We start from the raw sequence: 19263 nt of genomic DNA, 5'->3' as shown, positions 1-19263 counted from the left end.
TCGGTCTGAGAAGTGAAGCTCACTTCCGCGTTCAAAAAACTGCAATCCCCTTCGGCTTCCTCTGGAGGCTGGTGTCAGAAGGGAGCATTCTCCATAGACCCCCATGTTAAAATAGCCGACTTTACATCCTCAGTAAACATGTTAAAAGCCTGGTACCATTACGTTTTTTGGTCTCAACCGATAGTTTCTACCCCCGCACACACTCTGAGGGGGGTGAATTTTTTTTAAACTCCACCGTTTTACTGTTATTAGGTGTGTGTGTGTGTGTGTGTGTGTGTGTGTTTGTGTATATGTGTGTGTGTGTGTGTGTGTGAGGTCGATAAGTGGTACAGGCACTCGATGGATGATATCTTACACAATCACACACACAGAGAGACAGAGAGACACAAAAAAAAGAGAAGAAAATGTTCAACCAGAGTTCAGTGGAACTTCTTTTAGACGCTGCATCACTTCTGAGCAGTTGCGTTTTTCAGTTCAACAAACTTGACCTACTTTTCTATCGGCGTTACAGATATTGCAGCGTAACCGCTCCTTTTGCATCGACAGTAGTCTGAGAACCACAAAGTTACTGGATCGCTGAGCTGAACTTCTTTCCTTCACTTCACTTCACTTCACTTCACTTCAGTCTGGTGTTTCTTCAGTAGGAAACCTCCCACAGGATATTATGTCATTGTTTAGTCTGCTCACATCAGTCCAATACAGAATCAATATCCAGTTCCTGTTGGATTTATTTAGATTCAAGCTGAAGCTACATGAGGTTCCTCAGGATTATGTCCTTCTTATGATGTTTTTTTAATGTATTCAGTGCTTTAAAAGTTACATGAGCACATCTGTGGACACAAAAAGTGGTTGAGAAGAGCTTCAGGTTTATTGTATTGGTCTTATTCTTGGCTGTGATTTGCAGCGCTCTGAAAAAAAAAAACAGACAGAACAGCAGCATGGGGTCACTCAATGTACTGTATGTTTATTTGAAAATGGGATGTATGTATTGTTTTCTGTGCTCTTTGTTGTTTCTTCAATGCCTTTTAAACAGCCAGACCCCATCTGTTTTTTTTTTTTGTATAAAGAAATAAAAAGCAAATATACAGTAAATTAGTCAAAATACATTGTGAATATTTTCCCAAATTTCATTAAACTATCCAGTAGTTGGGGAAAAGTTCTTCAACTGTGGCATAATCAAAAGTTAACTTTATTTACTTATCACTGTTACAGTATGGTTCAAAAATCAAGTGCAAAATGTATGTATAAACACTACATTATAAATATTGTTTATTTGACCAGTTTGAATTTAATTTAAATCACATTTTATTCCTGAAATCCACCTTGAATCCACCCGACTGCTGGGATCAGAATAATCCAGATTTTTTTCTTGGATCAAAGTTTTCCAGATCCCACTAAAAAGTTTTGAACAGATTAAAACCAAAATTGGATTACCATACGTGATCTAATCCGATCTCAGAATCCGTTTTTCAACCTATTTTCAAGATTTGAACCCATCCATTATCCGAAATCTGTTTAGATTTTTTTTTTTTTTGAACAACTGGGCCCTGGAGATCCTGTGGGACGTTGAGCTGGAACGAGCTCCAGGAAAATCCGTCGTTTTTCTTGTCTCCTTATGGCGGCGATGTGAGCACAGAGAGACTAACTAACAGTAGCTGACAGAAGTTGACTTAATAATAACTCAAGGCTGCTGATTATCTGTTTCTGGAAATTGCTTTTAAGATCTCATATCTTTGCTGATTGAATACGCGGCTCCGATAATCGAGCTCCCATCTGGACGTTATTTTCAGCTCTGTGTCACAACTTGGCAGCGCCCCCTCCCCCTCCCTAATAACATTTGCGCCCCTTCCCTCAGCTGAACAGATTGCTCATTAAATAAATGAAATTTCTTGTTTTGCGAGGGAGGGTACCCACAGTTGCTGTTTGCTGTTCGGCGGCCCCAACTCAATATGGCTGTAATTGTTTTGAGTTTTTTTTTTTTCTTCTAACCTGACGTGTGTCATGGAGTCGGGGGAGGCCCCTGCGAAGCCGCGCGTCGTCTCGGGGATGCTGGGGGATTTGGAGTGACGCATTTCTTTGGAGGAGCACTTGTTTATTGGAGTTGTTTATTTTTTTTTCTCTTTCTCTTTCTCTTTCTCTTTCTCTCAGGTTTAAAAAGGGGTTTGAGTCGGAGCCAACACTACACTCTGGTATCAACTATGCTGTTCTGCTCCTGGCAGCCGGACACCAGTTTGACACGTCTTTCGAGCTTCGCAAAGTGGGTGAGTGGACGCCAGACTGGATTTTTTTTTTTTTTGTCTCTGACCTAAATATGCTGCTTTTCATTCTGTTACATTGAGCCTGCTGTCTCACTACTGAGTAATCAACCTCCGCTCTGTCCTTAATGATCCGTCATTTCCTCCCCGTGACGAGATTTAAACTAGTTTACAAAAGGGAAGCCTGCATCCATAGAAGGAAATAGCTGCTTTTATTTTGAAAGGACGACTGCAGAGATGTTTATAACCCGCGACTCTGGATCTTTTAGTGTCTCTCAGCTCATTGTTTTGGGTTTTTGGTTTGTTTTTTACGAGCTGTGACCCCATTTGCAACCGTTTCCATTATGTCAGCTGCTAACTGTCTGCATGCCGTCGCTTTAATAAAACTGCCTGTTGCATATGCAGTGAACACATGCGAGAATGAACCAAAACAATTCAATTATTGGCTGTGAAACCAAAACAATGAGCTGAGGGGAACAGTTTTCAAAAGCTGAGCAGAGCTGCAGCGTTGTTGGGTACTGTAATTCTCTGCGGCCTCCGAATGTAGCTGTGTGATCCCTCTTATTCTGAAAAAAACATCAATTAGAGCTGCTTTTAATGCAGAGAAACCAAATGATACACAGCAGCAACAGTTTCTCCTGTTTTGCAAGCGTCGGGTGTTGTGGAGCCTCTCTGTGTGTGTGTGTGCCCTGAAATCCGAGGCTCAGAGGAGCTCAGGAATGTGGGAAACAGAGCAACGAGTCCTGGGAATCAGCCTGCAGCTCCTTAAATTAGCCCCACCCTCCGTCGCCTCCAGGCCCCTAACCCTCGCTTTACCCCTGCACTTATCCCATTGACCCCCTACCTGCCCTGCCTCCCCTCTTTGCAAAATGGTTGGTTTCTGCAGCAGGATGTGATGTGGAGGACGTGTAGCAACAGCTTCGTTTTTTAGCTGAATATTATCTCTTGAACATCTCACATCGACTAAATTCAACAATGAAATTGCAAAGCTGCACATGTTGTGGCACATCCAAGTACAAGGTGGACTTTGATATTGTTTACCCTTCCCTGGAAAAAAAAGTCTCCTCCACTTATCTGTTTACAATCTCAATCGGTGATGGTTCAGAGGGACGCACAGTAAAATAATTATCTTCCTTTCAAGATGTAATTCCATATAACTGTAATTCCAGTATAACTGTGGAATAATAGGAGTACTGAAATCAAAAACATTTTGAGTGTAATCATGTTTAAAAAGAGACATAAAGAAATGATTCTCCAGAGGTACATTGAATAATTCACACAAGGTGTTTGCTTGCTTACTATTTGGATTGAAATGTGGCAGGAAATGGTACATAGTGTAATGGAGGAATGAAATAATAAATGTATGTCTTCTTTGTGCTATGATTTTAATTAGAACATATAGTTAAAATTATAGGGGTAGGATTAGATAAGTTTATACTTCTTCCTACTCCTTTTCGCTCATGTAAACTGCGTTGCTTATGAGATGTTACTTTTTGTGTATACATTTTTGCTGTTCACTTATTTCCTTATTATTATATTATTAGTTTATCCTTTTTTCTTTCTTTTTTTTTTTTTTTTACATTGTCGTTTACATCAGTGGTTCTCAACTGGTGGGTCGGGACCCAAAAGTGGGTCGCGGGTCTGCATGTGTTCACGAGACACGTGAACACATGCAGTTGTAATGGTCCTCCTCAGTTTCTTATTATTTGCTCCATTTGCTCTAAATGCAAAGGTATCAGTTTCTTATTAATGTGGCCTGAATGCAGTTAAAATACCTTGTTTTGTGGGTCTTTATTTTGTGCAATTTGATATTTATTCACTTTTGTGAACATGCTCTCAATGCAGAGATGCATTAGAAGTCAAATATATCATTTTGTTGGTCTCCATTTTGTGCAGTTTGATATTTTTTTATTCACTTCCGCAGTTGTCATGGTCCTCCTCAGTTTCATTCATGTGTCCTGAAATGCACTTTGCTCAATAAAGAGCAAAATGAGTTTTTAAAGGCTTTAAAAAAAATTCTTGGTTTGAAAACTCGCGACTTAATGACCATGGGAAAATGTGGAGCCCAGAGTGAGACTAGTTGAGAACCCCTGGTTTACATGATCGAAATAAAGATATCAATCACAAATCTGTCATCTTGTTTTTTTTCCAGGGGTGAAGCTGAGCAGCCTGCTGGGGAAGAAGGGCAGCCTGGACAAGCTGCAGAGCTACTGGGATGTGGGCTTCTTCCTGGGCGCCAGCATCCTGGCCAGCGACAACACCAGGGTCATCCATGCCTCCGAGAAACTCTTCAAACTCAAAGCCCCCATCTGGTGAGCAAGCAAACAAATAGTCGAGCTGCCTGTCAGATCATCTTGCCTAAAAAACACGGCTCAGACCACATCCATCACCAGCTGTGTGCCCGTGTCATTGTGATCTGAAGTCTACGCTGCTTTCTCTTGAAACCACACCGGCCATCTGTGGCCATTGTGCAAGCATTTGGTGTTTGTGTGTGTGTGGGGAACACGAAATACCACTTTGCTCATTGGAACAGCACCTCTCTCTTTGCAGGGATTCGATGGCTGCAACAGCCTGGTGTTGTGACAGTTTGTGGAGTTAAACATGTGTTGCAACGCAATTAATTTGCTCCCACGAAGGGGAAGCAGAAATACTTTTCTTCAACAGGAAACACGACCAGAAACAGGCTGGAGTTTCAAAGTAAAATGTTGCAGATGACCGCTAGTGATGCTTCAAAGAGAGGAGTGTTGTTGTCTTTTTTGATTGGATCAAATTTATTTGTATTTAACCAAAGACAAAACCTCTTCTTAAAGGTCTCATTTTAAGCTTTTATATTAAATGTCACAATTAAGCTTTCATTCAGCATCAGTTTTCTACGCGGTCACGTAAACAGAAACAAATAAATTAAAGGTCATACTTCACACATTTACAGGGTTTTATTTGAAGTGTTGATCCATTATTTGTGGTTTTAAGACCAAAAAGAACAAACATCTTAGTGTAGTTTTCCATCTCCTCTCTCAGCTTCTCTCTGCAGGTCTAGTAACAACAGGTCAATGTCAGCCAATCAGAAGAGAGGAGGCTCAGACACTCTCCTCTAATTGGCTGAGTGTTTTCTGAGTGATCCAATTAAAATAGAGCAGATATCAGAGTTAAACACTCAGAGAAACCAAATCCTGCAAGTGTGGGGTGTCGGGTCCAGGTGGGCGGGGCTTGGTAATTGCTTAGTTGTGACATCACAAAGTTACAGAAGTCATGACGGCTTGTTTTAAGGCTCAGTATCTCAAATACAGGCTGTGTGCATCTCTCTGTGGACTGATGCTTTGATACTTTCACAGAATAAACACAGAACCTACTGTAGAGCTTCTTTTTTTAATCAAAACAGATGCTTTAAAACAAATGTGGCCTTTAACTATAAATAAGTTAGGTTTCTAAGACAACAGTTTAACCTTTAAATGAGGAATCATTGCTGTGTGTTCATTACAAAATAAGCCCAAACATATTATGTAATTTTAGTCATGATGAACATATGAAAAGCTTCTTTTATCCGTGCTTAATCCGTTCATAGCTTCTCATAGCTTAATTGTCTCCAAGATGTAATTTCAGAGGCTACAGTAAATTCATTGCACAGGGTTTTTATGAGACTGAGTCAGATCTGAGGAGGAGAACAGTAAACTGTCTGCACATCTTTTATTTCTTCCTGCAGTGCATAAAGACCCTGCTGTTTGTTGTTTGTGTTGGTGCTGTGAAAACTCTCTAGGTTTCCATTAATGTCACAAAGACAAACATTACTCAGCCTGGAAAACACATTCATATGGCGTTGTTTGTTTTTGTGATCATCCTCCTGATTTATGTTCGCAGCAGGATTAAAACTGTAAAATAGAGACTCATATTATCTTATTATCCCTTTTGAGAAACGGGAAGCTTGTAATCATGATATTTAGTTACATTGGAGAAAATAAAATAAAGATTCAGCTCGCTTGTTGTTTTCAGGTATCTGCGCTCGCTGGTGGAAACCATCTTGATATATCAGCACTTCAATAAGCCCGGCGTGGAGCAGCCCGCCCCCAAACAGGAGCTGGTGGATTTCTGGATGGACTTCCTGGTGGAGGCGACCAAGAAGGACGTCTCGTCTGTCCGGTTTCCTGTAAGTGACACCAGCCGAGGAACCAGAGATTTACTGAGCACCTCTCCGGTCTCAGTATGAGGAAACAAGCAAATATCAAATGCTTAAATTAATATATCTTGCACTTTACATTACGAATGCACACTACCCCAACATGTCGCTGCCTAACAATGTGTTTTATGTATTTATTATATAGGTTTTTAGTTCCAAATATTGGTTCTTAGGTTATTTATTGTCTTCTTTTGTCTTTTTATCTCACTGATCCTGAAAACCCTTTTTGTTCTCTGTGTTTTTAACATGTAGTAGTAGACATATAAAGAATCTGAATCTAAATAAATATAAACATAAATGTCTCCCCTCCAGGTGCTGATCCTGGAGCCCACCAAAGTGTACCAGCCTTCGTATTTGTCCATAAACAAAGACGTGGATGACAACACGGTCTCTATCTGGCATGTTGCTCCAGACGACAAGGTAAAAAGCTGTAAAAGCATCAATCGTTTACATATTTTTATATTATTGTTATTATACACTGTCCATCCAAAACAACAAGTCACACACTCTAATATTTCGTTGGACCGCCTTTAGCTTTGATTACAGCATGCATTCGCTGTGGCATCGTTTCAATAAGCTTCTGCAATGTCACAACATTTATTTCCGTCTAGAGTTGCATTAATTTGTCAAAGATTCTCATTGGGGTTATGGTCTGGACTCTGTGGTCACATTGGACCACATTTCTTCCTTGAAGATGATGGTTCTCCAGTGTTGGACAGTTCTTAATCCAATTTTAGTCTCAGCAATCTCCTTAGATGTTTTATTTGCTTGATGCCAATAATTTGACCCTTGTGAAACAGATTAACATCTTCTCCATGACCACAGGATGTGTTTTCTAAGAAATGAGACTGCAGTTAGGGTTAAATAAGTTGTTGCCAGCTGAAACATCATCATCCATGCAGTAATTATCCAATGGGAGGCTCTTACCTATTAGCTTCTTTAAATCCAAGTGGTGACTTGTTTTTGGATGAGCAGTGTATCTATCGTCCATCCATTTGACCTGGACATGGACATCTACAAAGATACAGGAAACTTGATGTAGCAGCTGAAAAAAAGTGTGCATCAGTGCATCAGTGCATCAGTGCATCGGCTTCATCCACAGTCAGCAGCAAAGTGACTCTGTCAGCAAAAAGACCAGGAGTAAAAATAGTGGTAGTACTGTATACTGTATATGCAGCAGAGCTGGATAATGCTGCCCGAGGTAGAAGATCAGCCCTGAGTATTTTTAGATGCAAAAATAGAAAAGATAAATGTTGAATAGTCTGAAATATGTGCAGGTTAAGTGAAAGTCTTGTTTAATTTATTGGTAAAATACACTTTTCCTGCTCACATCCCATAGGAGGAGGAGAAGGTGAAATCATCATATCACAGTGACAGTCGTGACTTTTTATAGATTGTCTGGTAGAAATCATCATACATTGTGCAAAATCATACTTACACATACACCGCAATCTTGCGTGCCGACGGTAACCACGGCAACAGTACTGATGCTGCACATTATCTGAACTCTACATGATGATTAAACCCCCTTAGATACTCATCGCCAGTGCCAGTAAATAGATGATAATGATGATGATAGTAATGATGACGATGATGATGATGATTTTCGGTTTTCCTGTTTGGTTATCTTCATTCAGTTTCTCTGATGTGATAATGGACTCTTGTTTCCTGACACGGCGTTCTTTGCATCTGCCTTATTGATTATTATCTCATATTGTAGCACATTATTGCCCACCCGCAGCGCAGCAGCACATGAATTAAAGTGTTTGCTTACGAGAAACTGATCTGAGTGTAGCTGCAACACTTCAGGTTTCTGCATTTGATTCATGTGCATCAGCCAATGTAATAATAAAAACCCATTAAAGGGATAGTTCACCCAAAATTCAAATTTGACTAAGGGCTGGGAGAAGTTTCAGAGTCCTCCGTGCCTTCTCTGAGTTACGGGGGGCTCCATGCAGCACTGCATGTCCATATGATGGTTGCGAATGGGGCTAAAAAAAATTTTTTGAGAGATTTGCACCGGTGTCAATGCAAATCGTGCAAGATTTGGACGGACCAGGAAGAGCAGTGCTGGGAGCTTCTGCTACAAACAAGCTTAAAATATAGACTTATTTAATTTTTTTCGGAACAATTTCTCATGTCGGGGCTTCAATACAAGAGGGACATTACAGACGAGCACTATGGAGGTATTTGGATGTTTTTTTGGTGTGTCTTTTTGGACGAAGAAAAGTGAGCACCGTTCGCAACCGTCATATGGACATGCAGTGCTGCACGGAGCCCCGCTGTAACTCAGAGAAGGCACGGAGGACTCTGAAACTTCTCCCAGCCCTTAGTCGACATGAGGGTGAGTAGAAAATGAGTGAAATTTGAATTTTGGGTGAACTATCCCTTTAATGACCCTTCTTCTTTCGTTCCCTGTAAGGTCAGTCAGCATGTTTTGGACGATGCCTGTTACACAGCAGGAGCATTGATTCACCGTCCTCCCAGAAGCCGTAATGATGTTGTTTTTGTTTCGATCTGTCCTGCAGCACAAAGGGATTCACGAGTGGAACTTCAGCGCCACATCAGTGCGAGGTGTCAGGTCAGTGTCTGTCTGCTGCCTTTTTTTTATTTTTTAACGGCCCACTCATACAGTAGTAGCTGCTCAGTGATGTGACGGTGACCTCACACCTGCCTCCGCCGGGGCGATTGGTTTAAGATTTATCGTCGGTGACGGCGGGGGTTGGAAGGAAATCAGGTTAGATTAGATTTGAATGGTTTTCAGAAGCCTGGAGAGGTGAAAATATCCAACGTCAAGTGGAGAATCAAAGGAAAAATAAAAGAGTTCAGTGAAATAGTAGTGAGGAAATATTAAAAATCATTTCTGCCATTTACATGAATGCCACAGCTCTTATAAATCTCACCTCATCAGCTGTGTTTATCGCTGGATTTCAACTCTTATTACTCTCAAATTGCAGCTGAGTGAGAGTCGCTGCCTAATGAATTGTTATTAATATTGCATTTATAGTAACGTGCACCAGTTGCATGCTAATGTGCAACAGCAGCACCAGTGCATACAGAGCAAACAAGAAAAACTGAATTAAAAAGTAGATACAGGAGACTTGACCATGATGAGACAAATACAGATTCTCTCAGATCCAGTAAAGATGCACGAATGTACGTTTTTTATGTGAAACTGAGAATAAAATCCAATCCAACTACCCTGAATAACACTTGTTGCATGCCTATAATGCTGAAAGAGAGGTTTTCTGACACTGTGCCAAAACAATAAATGCATGCAAACATTTGCTGAACACAAAATTCAATGCAAATTCAGCATATCATAAGATAAGTATCAAGGAATAACATGGATTTGGTGCTAAATCGACAGGTAACAGAATCACAACAGGACTAGGTGTGCAGATTGTGCAGAAGTGTCATGGAGTCCTTGTCATTAATATTGCATTTATATTAGCATGCACCAGTTGCACCAGAATGAACCAAAAATGAATAAGATAAAAAGTAAATACAAGAGACTCGACCATGATGAGACAAATACAGATCTCTCAAATCCAATATGCATTATGTATGTTTTAAAATTTGAAAACAGAGAATCATCAATCCCTGAAGGACACTTGTTGCATGATTCTAACGCTGAAAAAGAAGTTTTCTAACAGTGTGCCAAAACTATAAATGCATGCAAACAGCTACTAAGTAAAAAACTGGAATGCAATTGAGCTTATAATCAGATAAAAATCAAGGACGAACATGGATTCACATCATGACCAGCTGTGCAGATGGTGCAGAGGTATCATGGGATGCACAGTAGCACAACAGAGCTGGACACGTGTGCTGTAGCAGAGAGCTCCATTAATACCACAGACGCTCTGCCGTGCACAGCCTCTCATCATGATGTCTTCCTCTGCGCCTGCTTTTCCACGGCCCTCAAAGGAATTCAGTGTCAGATCGGGAGGGAAAAAGTGGAGGGGCTGTGCTCACATGTTGCTAGGGAACGACTCATTCTCCGTGCCCACTCAGCCTGCAGACAGTCAGCGGGACACAATAGCAGCTCTTGCGATTCAACAATACGACCACACACATACAGCACAGGCCGCTCCTCCGCTGTCTGGCTGCGCCGCTCCGGCCTTGGCAGAACCGGGCGAGCCGAGCGCTCATCCCAGCGGATAAAAGTTTTTTTCAATTTAGCTGATGAATGGAAGCTGCGCCGCCTTTTGTGCAGAAATCCAGCATCATTTCATTTGTGTAGAATTTGCAACAAAACAACATTTGTGTTTTTTTTTGCCTAGAAACCAACTCTATAACTGGTGCTGCAGCTTAATCGCTCACAGTGCTGCACACTTAGCAGCGTACATGTCAGCAAGATGTGTTGTTGTTACAGGAGCTGTCTGCATCCTGGTTTACTGGGCTACATGTTGTGATGTTGACTGTCTGCACGCAGCTTCATTCATCCTCTGACTCATATCTGCTCTGATCTGAGGTTTTTGTTGTTTAACTGACTGACTGACTGACTGACTGTGCACTCTCTCTCTCTCTTTCTCTCCTCAGCATCTCCAAGTTTGACGAGCGCAGCGCCTTCCTCTACGTCCTGCACAATGCAGAGGACTTCCAGATCTATTTCTGCACAGAGATGCACTGTAAAAGGTCAGTGTGTGTGTGTGTGTGAGAGTTCTCAGTCCCTCTGCATCTGTTCCACACCATTTAATGAGCTCAAACTATTAGTTAATATAATAACAATTTAGCAAAATGTCATTTTCCTGTGACTTTAAAATTAATATTACTGGGTTTTATCAGCTACTCATCACAAGTCTCTGAGCGTGGACTCAAGTCAAGGGACAGAAGACGTGAACGTCTGCACCAAATGTTCCAGGCATCTGGTGCTTGTTGAGATATCTGAAAAAAACAAAACAAGTCTTGGTTTGTACAACATAAAAAAGATATTATCAAACCCAGTACTCAATACCCAAACCCAATACAATATTATTACATAAATGGTTATTACAGTATATTACATACCGTATATAGATTTAAAGTGTTTCTGTTCTACAGATTTATTGTGAATTTGTGAATTTTTCTATTAAAGGTCACAATAGTATAAATATGTATAAATACATATGTTTATGAATAAGATATCAATAAATCAATCAGTAAATATCAAGTGTTGATCCAATGTGGTGCTATTTGTGGCCAAAAACCATCTCAGTGTAGTTTTGCAACTCCTCTCTCAGACTTCTCTGCAGCTCAAGCAACAGGTCGGTGTCAGCCAATCGGAAGAGAGGATGCTCTGAGCATCTCTTCTGATCGGCTTTCGTGATTTCTGAGCGATCATATAAAAATTAGAGCACATTTCAGGTAAAATACAAATCCTGCAAGTGCTGGATGGTGGTTAGTCAGGTGGGTGGGGCTTTGTTGACTGCTTTGTTGTGACATCACAAAGTCACAGGAAGTCCTGTGACGGCTGGTTTTCTGAATACAGGCTGTGTTTGTGCGTTTCTCTGTGGACTGATGCTCTGATGCTTTCAGAGCGTTAATGTCAAACCTAGAGACGATCTATAATCAATAGAGACATGGGAATCTCACTTTCCACACTATGTGACCACCAGACATTCTCTGCAGTATAGTTCAGACGCTCTTGTCAACTCTGCACTCAGGTGGGAAATCTCACACCTCTGCGTCACCACGAACAAGAACGCACCTTCTCTCGTTTCGACATCACACCGGCGGCGGCGGCGGCGGCGTCCTCGCTGAGTGTTCAGACCTGTGACTCTCACATCAGAGGCTCCCGAGCACTTCTTCCAGTGCCATTATCTGTAGCGTGAGAGCCAGTGAGTCATGCCTGCTGCTGTTGTTATGATGCCGCTTTTCCTTTTTTAACGAAGACCAAAGAGAAGTGACAGTGGGACGGCAGGGAGGGAGAGGAGGGGAGGGAAAGGAGGGAAAAGGAAGAAATAGAGGAAGAGACACATGGTCCTATTGTGTTTGTGCATGTGTGCGAGATGACGTGTGTGCACGCAACCGGCACACGTGTGTACTGTATGTGTGTCACCGGTATAGCGAACACCTGCAGGCACGCCGTGTGTGTGTGTGTGTGACAGCATGACGAGGCGACAGCTTGTCTGCAGTGGGAGTGGCAAAGGTCATTACATGTATGTGTACGTGTGGGAGGTGTGCATGTAAACATACAGTAACCCTCTGTGCACGCCGCGCAATTACAATATGCACTCAACGGCTCGGAGGCACCATAATAAAAATAACATAATGATAAATATCTCCGAGGCAACATGTGCAGGGTCTGTACGGTAATTATCTCTGATGGCGTTAATTATAGATTTAAATAGATATACTCTATACATGCAGCAGATGTACATACAGACACAGAGAAATGTTGATGTCAGGGCTCTGTTGATCATTTTATAACAGGATAATAAAGTTTATTTACATCTTTTCAATATAGAGTTGCTTTACGCGGAACAGATTGGAGATAAAACCAAGCAAATAACAGGGCAAAACATGTACAATTTCCATTTTTTTTATAACATTTGGCAGTAGAGGTATAGGTTTTGTATGTATCTTTCACAAAAATCACAACAAAAATGACTGGAAATCTGCGGATACGTTTGCACAGAAGGCAAAAATACATGCAGATTGCTAAAGAACAGTTGCATATTTTCACAGAAGTGTGAATTGTGATATGAAATTAATTAATTATTGGCATTCTCACATTTAGGTCTTTCCTCCCTGGTCTTGCTAGTTGTAACTGAGCCAGGATATAGGAGTGAATCAGTGAAATGTCTTTATGTAAATACGTTGCAGCCTTCACGTATCTAGGACATGTGTTTGCTGTGTTGGTTCCTCTCCAGTAAACAATGACTGTGAGCTGTGATTCCTTATATCCTGCTTTATTTTGAGGATGCTTTACATCCCTGTTGGAGCACGGTGGGGATTTCAGCTCAGTCACTGTCCAACAAACACATCAGGTGATCTGCAAAGTGTTATATATATTTATGTATATACTGTATGTCCTTTTGTAGATTCTGCGATCTGGTCAACAGCATCACAGAGGAGACGTGGAAAGGTCCAGAGGAGGGAGACTGTGACGCCGACGCCTTAGAGGTGAGGTGGTTTATATTAAACCTGGTCCTGAGCAGTTTGAGCTGCAGCCTTTAAATAGACGTTTGTTTTTCTGTTCATCGGTGTCGACCTGCTGCTGCAGAGCCAGTGCTGCTGTTTCTACCAGTCTTATGTCCGTATACTTTATATATATAACAAAGCCTTAAAGCAGATCTTATGCTAAGCTAATATCAATATCAGATGCTGCTTTGATAAACGAATCCCAACATTTAGTGGTAAAAAAAATATGTAATATATTTTTTCTGTGTGCAAAAATGGTCCACAGATGCAACTTTGTGCATTTCTTTTTTAATGCATGCATGACAAACTGTTTGTTTCCCCCCTATTATTGCAATACATCCTGTTTGGTTTCGGTGGTGTTTTTTTTTCTTTCATGCTCTTAACTGTCAAGAGGAAATATGATATCAATCAAAAGTTGAAGTAGTTGTTGCAACTTATATTTGCCAGTTTTTCTGTAGAATTGTCACTGGATCTTCGGCCACTTTTTTAGAATATGAGCCTGATTTCATCATGAATGGACTCAGGTTTTTTCCATTTTGCTTTTTCTAATCCAGCGCTGCACAATTTGCATCATAATAAGTGAATTGAATCCCAGATGCAAAAACCCCAGAGAAGCAGCTGGAGTGAAGGCCGGAGCTTTTTAGTCTCCTGTATTGTGCACGGTGACGGTACAGAGCAGACACCTGCTGCTGCTGCTGCTGGATTCACCTGTTCCTCCCTCACAGAGCCCGGGGGACAAAAAAAGCTAATTACGCAAAACACTGCCGCTCCCTCTTTGGCTCAGCGTGGCACGTATCAAATGTCTTAACAGGTTTCTCCCTCGGAGGTGGTTTTAATATCGAGCTGGATTCACTGTCAGTTTGTGTCTGCAGCCTCCAGACCGCCGTCTTCCTCCGTGTGTTTCCTGTAAACATTCAACACATGTTGCACAAAGGAAAACAACACAAATTGGGCCCTTTGCACAGAAGAGTCGATGCAACATATGATTACAAAATAAAAAAAGTTCATTATCAATTTTTGTTTTTGTTTGGATGAAAAATTGATTTAAAAAACCCTTTTATTGTAATTAATTGATCAGATTGTCCTATTTATATGTCAAATAACAAATCTCTAGTGCTTTATTATGGTTAGGACCTACAAAATATATTCAGCAATTACAGTTGTTTGTATGAACATTTGAGTTTTACTTGATTAGGTTTAATTTGTTGTTGAATCTGTATCAAAACCAACTCATCTGTACTGTATACTGAGTGTTGTTTTAGCCCATTGAAATGACCACACTCGCCCGTCCTTGTTTTCCCCACAGTACGACTATGAGTACGACGAGCACGGCGAGAGGGTGGTTCTGGGAAAAGGCACGTTCGGAGTGGTGTACGCCGGCCGAGACCTCAGCAACCAGGTCCGACTGGCCATCAAAGAAATCCCAGAGAGAGACAGCAGGTGAGAAGAAAAGACGCTCTGTGTTTTTTTAATGTGGAGGTTACAACACGTTACAACAGAGTTTGTAGACGCAGGTACAGGTACGTGCAGGTACATCGGTGACTCATTTTCCTTGATTAGTTTATACAGTACAGGTGAAGCCACACAGCGATGATGATGATGATGATGATGATGATGACTACAGAATCATGGCTCATCGTCCTCCGGTCTGTGTTTACACGGTGTTCATTGTCTCTAAAGGATGAGTTTTAATTAGCTTAATGACGCTATGACATAATTTCCCTCAGCCGACATGTCGGTCCAAGTTGTCTCATGTCATAACTAGTGGCCATGTTATTATTATTATTATTAGAAGTGCTGGAAAATGATTAGTATTGATGATAACGGTGGGAGAAAAGGTCAGAAAATTAGATATTTATTCTTACGTGTATCATAAACATGTGATAATATTGTGGATCTTTATCAGCATAACCTTACATTCATACATGAGTCTGTATTTGCCCCCCAAAAAAGGCAAAACACATCTTTTAAAATGAGAAAATTTAAGTTTTTAAATTTAAATTTTATAGGAATAAGAACAAAACAGTGAAAAAATAGGCAAACAATAGTTAGAGAACAATAGTTATGTAATTATAATAATGTGGTAGATATGAGGACATAGTAACTGTAACAAATGTAATGCATCAGATCAAAACAAAAAATAATTCAAAAACTTGTTATTGTGAATTTTTCTCGAGGCCGATCATATAGTGTTGATACAGATACACCGTCCTTACTTCCTCTGAAGCTTTAATGAAGATAGATAGATAGAATGAAACCTCATTAACAAGACAAACGTAAAAACATTAAAAGCATTGAAGCAGCAGCTATGACTAATTCAGACGGATTCTAACTAACTAAACTACTTTATTTACAACATAACGTGTGAATGTGTCTGAATGAAACTTCAGGGTCTTTTCGTCTTCTTCTCGTCCACCTTTGTTTGTGTGTTGCTACAAATCTTTGAACACGACCTCGAAAGCAGCGCCCATAAGCTGAAGTTCGTGCAGTTGCATCCAGAGGTTTATGCATATATTAAAGGGATACTTCACCCAAAAAGAGTCATCAAAACGCTTTAGGAGTTCCAGGGGGGGTCCGGCTGGCAACGGATTTTCATATAATGGCGGTGGATGGAGTTCGCTTTTGAATCGTCCAAAACACACACTATGAAACATCCAGATACCTCCATACTGCTCGTCTGTACTGACCCAAGTGTCCCGAAGAACATGAAAAAGTTGTTCAGCAAAAAAGTTAATGTGATCTCTGTTTCTAGCCTTGTTGTAGTAGTAGCTCCTAGTGGCTCTGTTGATGTTTGTGCGCATGCGCAAGATTTGCTGTGAGATGTTTGTTCGTCGTTGTAAAGCATTGTATGTTTGATGTAAACACGGAAGAACATCTCACAGCAAATCTCGCGCAGCCACTGGGAGCTACTGCTACAACAAGGCTAAAAACAGAGATCACATTAACTTTTTTGCCGAACAACTTTTTCATGTGGCGGCTTCAGGACACTTGGGTCAGTACAGACGAGCAGTATGGAGGTATCTGGATGTTTCATAGTGTGTGTTTTGGACGATTCAAAAGTGAACTCTATCCACCGCCATTATATGAAAACCCGTTGCCAGCTGGACCCCCCCTGGATCTCCTAAAGCGTTTTGATAACTCCGAAAGTTCTCCGAACGCTTCCTTGGCATGACGGTGAGTAGAAAATTGGTGAATTATCAATTTTGGGTGAAGTATCCCTTTAAACAAGACCAGGAACTGCAGATCATCCAGATGTGGAGGAGGAGGAGGAGGAGGAGGAGGAGGAGGAGGAACATCAGAGTCAAACTATCTAATGAAGTCAAGTTCGCTGTAGTTCCCCAGAGGGTGATTGATTATATTTCTGGTGACCGTTTCTTTTCTTGTGCTCGGCTAAATGTGATGTTTGCACACAACAAGACGTTTTATAATCAGATTTGCAGATTTCCACTAAACACATTCATGTTCCCAAGGGTTGATTGGCTCCTTTTGATGTGAAGCTCTCGACTTGGGACGTTCAGTATTTAGCCGCTCTCCTCCTCTCAGATCTTGTGTTTATCGTCCTGGATGTAAACAGGTGTTACTGGCGTCTCATCCTGTTCTGCACCATGAGCGCTGCTGAGCATCATTAGAGGGAAAAGTGAAGCTTCCCTTTCTCCCCCACAATCCCCCCCGGTGGGTTTTTCTGGCTTCCAGTAGTAGTCAGGCCGGCTTCCTCTTGAGTGACGGGTTAGCGGAGAGCTGCGAGGGGGCGAACACCCACCCACCTTCCCTCCCTCCCTCCCTTCAACCGTGTCTCCGCTTCAAAATGCCTCCTGTCTTCTCTCCTCTCCTCGTGGTTTGTGCCTACTCATCTCCGATTGCACGACTCCCTCTCTCTCTCTCTCTCCCTCGCTTGCTAGACTAGATGATTTCCACCGCCGCACTTTGTTCCACTAATCACATCAGCGAGTCAGCGGGGCGCTCGGCTGCCAAGAATGTGGAGAATTTCGGTAAATAATTCAGGAGGGGATGGATGGAAATCTCAAGACATTTAGTAGAGGCACACACACACAGAGAGAGAGAAAGAGAGGGTGAGAGAGAGAGAGGGTGTGATTCATGCAGGGAGCTGGATGTGAATAGAAAACGCTGGCAGGCAGATCTCGCCAACCGCTACACATGTACCTGCTGCTCTGGTCTCATAGCAGGCCGCCGCCACCGCCACCGCCACCGCCGCCGTCTCACTGGTTTTCTAGTTTGGTCTTTTGGCTCCAGGCTCCAGCAGGTTGTCAGTTGTCATCATACACATCTGTCCTGTTTCCATAACAAAGGACACGGTCAGTTATTATGAGGATGACACAGTATTTATGTCTTTATTTATTATTGTTGGTATAACACTTTAGATTAGGGAACACATATTAACACCATTAACTAGGTGCTTATTAATATCCGTAGCTTACTAGCTCCTTATTAGTAATTATTAAGCATGTATTAACACCTTATTCTACCTCTATTACACCATGAATTAAGATTTTTCCTCATATTAACTACTAATTATCGCTTATTCATTGTAAATTAAAGCAGAAGTAAGCGATATTTTTGTGTTAATATAAGTCTTAAATAGTTATATCTTCCGACAGCAATCACTTACATAGAGTGTTTGGACTGAAACACGGGTCTGTCAGTCACTCTGCTCTGCTCTGAGCCGAAGAGAAAACTTTTCTTGTATCCTACAATTTTTATCCAATGAGGAGAGAGAACGGCATGCAGGGCTGTGTGTGCAGCCAAGGGACGCGCCTGAATGTGGTGACGTAGGGACGAGGACCAATAGATCCATGACGAGGGCGGGGGCTGCTACCTCCATCGGCTGACAACAAGTTATGGTGCGTTCAGGGCAACCCGTAATTCGTGTTTTTCCGACCTGTGAAGTCGTACCAGTTCGATCTGGTATGAGTTCACGGGTCGGAAGTTACGAGTGGCCGTTATAGTGACTTTCACAGGTAAAACGGTTGGAGAAACGCGAGTTGCGGGTTGCCTGGAACGCTACAAAGTCGTAAGTTGTGACTTGAAGCTGTAATTTACGGTTTCAAAAGCCTGCCTGGAGCGCAGCATTAGCCAAAACGACCGGATCGCTTACTTCTGCTTTAATGCATTAATGCTTTGCTAATTCAGAGTGAAAAAGGAAGAATTACTGTTCTTGTGCTACTGCCCCTGTACAAGGCTCCAATAACCCACTGGTTATTCACATCGTTATTCAGAAACAACAATGCATTAATTTACAATAAATAAGCAATAATTAGGAGTTAATATCAGGAAAAATCTTAATTCATGGTGTAATAGAGGTAGACTAGGGCTATGTAGAATAAGGTGTTAATACGTGCTTAATAATTACTAATGAGGAGCTAGTAAGCTACAGTACTTATATACATATTAATAAGCACCTAGGTAATGGTGAATATGTGTTTCCTAATCTAAAGTGTTACCTTGTTGTTTTATGTAAAAAAAATAAAAAATAATAAAAAAAGACCATTAGATCAGTAAATAGGCAGAAAATATAACAGATTGTTTTTTCTAGTGGTTGATTCCACTGCTGGCAGGCAGCTGTGAATATTTTCTTGAGGTTTTATAATAACAGTGTGACTCAGTGTGTTTGGCTTTTCAGCTGCTGTTTGGACAGAGTGAGACATTTAAAGTCCGCACCTTGAGCTCGGAACTTCGTAATTTTCCGACGTA

General features: G+C 41.3%; 1 protein-coding gene across 1 annotated transcript in view; it reads left to right on the top strand.

Moving 5' to 3' along the window:
• map3k5 (mitogen-activated protein kinase kinase kinase 5) overlaps nt 1–19263 on the top strand; it is a 97385-nt gene that overhangs the window by 54772 nt on the left and 23350 nt on the right. The window contains 8 exon segments of the mRNA XM_085771705.1: nt 2149–2261; nt 4408–4567; nt 6243–6396; nt 6739–6846; nt 8955–9007; nt 10972–11067; nt 13455–13536; nt 14861–14994. Coding sequence (XP_085627831.1) covers nt 2149–2261; nt 4408–4567; nt 6243–6396; nt 6739–6846; nt 8955–9007; nt 10972–11067; nt 13455–13536; nt 14861–14994 — 900 coding nt within the window.

This window comes from Trachurus japonicus, chromosome 24 (genome assembly GCF_045865225.1).
Source record: "Trachurus japonicus isolate A0001 chromosome 24, Traja_1.0".
Classification (NCBI taxonomy): domain Eukaryota; kingdom Metazoa; phylum Chordata; class Actinopteri; order Carangiformes; family Carangidae; genus Trachurus; species Trachurus japonicus.
This window is presented reverse-complemented; position numbering and strand designations above follow the sequence as displayed.